General features: G+C 63.6%; 1 protein-coding gene across 1 annotated transcript in view; it reads right to left on the reverse strand.

Annotated features, from left to right (window-relative positions):
- Positions 1 to 2,412, reverse strand: part of LOC112551244 (2-acylglycerol O-acyltransferase 3-like) — a 5,989-nt gene extending 3,577 nt beyond the window's left edge. Inside the window, exons 1-4 of the mRNA XM_025211143.1 lie at positions 1,278 to 2,412; positions 668 to 775; positions 469 to 539; positions 125 to 329 (exon numbers count right to left, since the gene is read on the reverse strand). Coding sequence (XP_025066928.1) covers positions 125 to 329; positions 469 to 539; positions 668 to 775; positions 1,278 to 1,347 — 454 coding nt within the window. The 5' untranslated portion in view covers positions 1,348 to 2,412. The remainder of the gene's footprint in view (positions 1 to 124; positions 330 to 468; positions 540 to 667; positions 776 to 1,277) is intronic.
- Between the last annotated feature and the right edge of the window lie 6 nt (positions 2,413 to 2,418).

Below are 2,418 nucleotides of genomic sequence, written 5' to 3' on the forward strand. Positions count from 1 at the left end.
CACGGGGAGGTTGTACAGCTGTGTGCATGTTATGATACAGAGTGCATGTGCGTGCACCTTGTAAGTGGGGTAATTAGGACCCCTCCCCCTCAACCCCGGTTCATTAACCCCCTCCGTGCCGTACCGGCGCTCATGAGGTACTCGCGGTAGCCGGGCAGGAGGAAGAGGCCGCGCAGCGGCGCTAGGACAGGGCGCAGCCCCGGGAAGAGGCGCGGGAAACCGGCGGCCTCGGGGCAGAGCACCGCGAAGGCGCCCGCGCACGCGATGCCGTGTGGGTGCGCGCCTAGCACATAGCTGCGCCCGGGCGGGAGCGGGGCCGTACGCACCACCTGCGGGAGGTAAATGTGGGGTTAACACGGGGAAAGACCATGCGCAGCCCGGGGGGCGGGGGGGTTCATGGGGCTTAAGGCAGGGTGACGGGCATGCGCACCCCTCCCCCTTGCCACGGGGTAATCCCCCCCGCGGTACCTTGATGGGGAAATAGTCACAGAAATGGGTCCAGATCCGCCGGCGCCGCAACCAGTCGCAGGGACGCCCGCCTGGGGAGAGTGGGGACAAAGGTCAGAGGAGTGGGACCCGGGAAGGGCTGCGCCAGCTCACCTCCGACCGAGGGCTGAAGGGAGCAGGGGGCAGCACCCCGATCGGGGGGGGGGGGGGGGGGCAGGGCCCCGACCCGGGGGGTCCCAGTCCAGCAGCCACCAGGCAAAGTAGAGCACGGACACAAGCCAGAGGCGCGTGAAGAGGAGCCAGAGCAGCAGCGCTGTGCACACGGGGCCTGGAGGGGGAAGCGGAGGGGTGAGGGGCAACCCCAGAACACCCTCCCCCCCAATGATCTCAGAGACCCCCAATAATTCCTCAATGCCCCCCACAACCCCAATGACCTAAGACCCCCCGCGCGATCCTCTGTGACCCGCACAACCACCAATGACCCCTCTAGTGACCTGAGACTCCTCGGCTTCCCAGGGACCCCCCTATGACCCCTAATGACCTGAGACCCCAATGACACCCCACAACCTGAGACTGGCCTGAGGCCCTGGTTTCCCAATCACTGCCACAACCTCGAATGACCTCAGACCCCCCAATGACCCTCCACAACCTCAGAGACCTCCAATGACCCCCCAATTACCTCCCGCAGTCCCAAATGACCCGGGGTCATTGACCCCCATGACCTCACACACCCCTATTAAGGCCCAAAGGACCCCCCACTGCCTCTAATGACCCCCCCCGCCCTCCCATGACCTCAGAGACCCCAAATGACCTTTGCACCCCCCACGCACCGAGGAAGAGGAAGGTAAGCATCCATTGCAGGGCACTGAGCACCTCCAGCTGCCGCTTGCTCAGCCCCATGGGCCCATCCAGATGCGGCCGCAGCTGGTGGGGTCGCAGGGCCCGGGTGCAGCTGACTCTGGAGTGGGGGGTGTAACCGGCCCCGGGGCTCGGCCCTGCGCCACGTCCCGCCTGCACCCGCACTTTGCCCCCAGGTGGGGCAAGGAGACGGCCCAGATGCCTGGGGGTGGGGCTGGTGGGGTGGATGCCTGGCTCTGCTGGGAGGGGAGGGGCTGGGAGCAGGGGGGTTCTGGGGTGGGTGAGTCCAGGAGATGCTGAATCCCACCCCCCAACCCCAGCCTTGCCCCTCTCCTGGCAGCACCCTCACATTGGCCCCTCCCACTCCTCCATCAAGTATTAGCTTCAAGTTGACCCCCCACTTCTTGTTCTAGACCGGCCCCAATGATCTGATGTCAGAGCAGACATCATGCCCCCCACATCCATGGCAAGAGGTCAGCCCCCCCACCCCCACATAATCAAGGTGTATGATGGAACATGTCACAGCCCTTAGGGATGTCACAGCTCCTTGTGAGATCCAGAGGGCCTGTGACATCACAACCCCATGACATAGCTTCTTGAGATGTCATAGCCCCTGGGGATGTCAGCCTGCCATGTCACAGCAGATGGTGACATCACTTCCCCACCATGATGCCACAACCCCTTGGCACAGCACAGCCTCTCATCATGTCACAGCTCCCCCTTACGCAGTGCTGTCACACCCCCCAGGGCTGCCTCCTAAACCTCCAAGATGTGACAGACCAGACACAGTGTGTAACTCCCAGCAGCTGTGCGCAATGTGTGGGGACGGCCCCGAACTGGAGCCTGGGTTCCTGGGGGGGCGGAGGGGGTCCTGGGGTGGGAGTCAGAGACAAGTGCAGGCAGGGGTTGGCTCCTTTATTGGGGGGGTGTATTTACATAGCTAAGTACAGGGGGGCACAACCCCCACGTTGAAATTACCCTGGGGAGCAATGGGGGGTAAGGGATCACAGATGGGGTCACTGGGCAGGCTAGGGGTTATAGAGGGGTCACATGAGATCACAGGGGTCATTGGGTGAGCTGCAGGGGATCACTGGAAGTCACAGGGGGGTCATG

Source organism: Alligator sinensis, unplaced genomic scaffold (genome assembly GCF_000455745.1).
Source record: "Alligator sinensis unplaced genomic scaffold, ASM45574v1 scaffold553_1, whole genome shotgun sequence".
NCBI classification, from domain to species: Eukaryota; Metazoa; Chordata; order Crocodylia; family Alligatoridae; genus Alligator; species Alligator sinensis.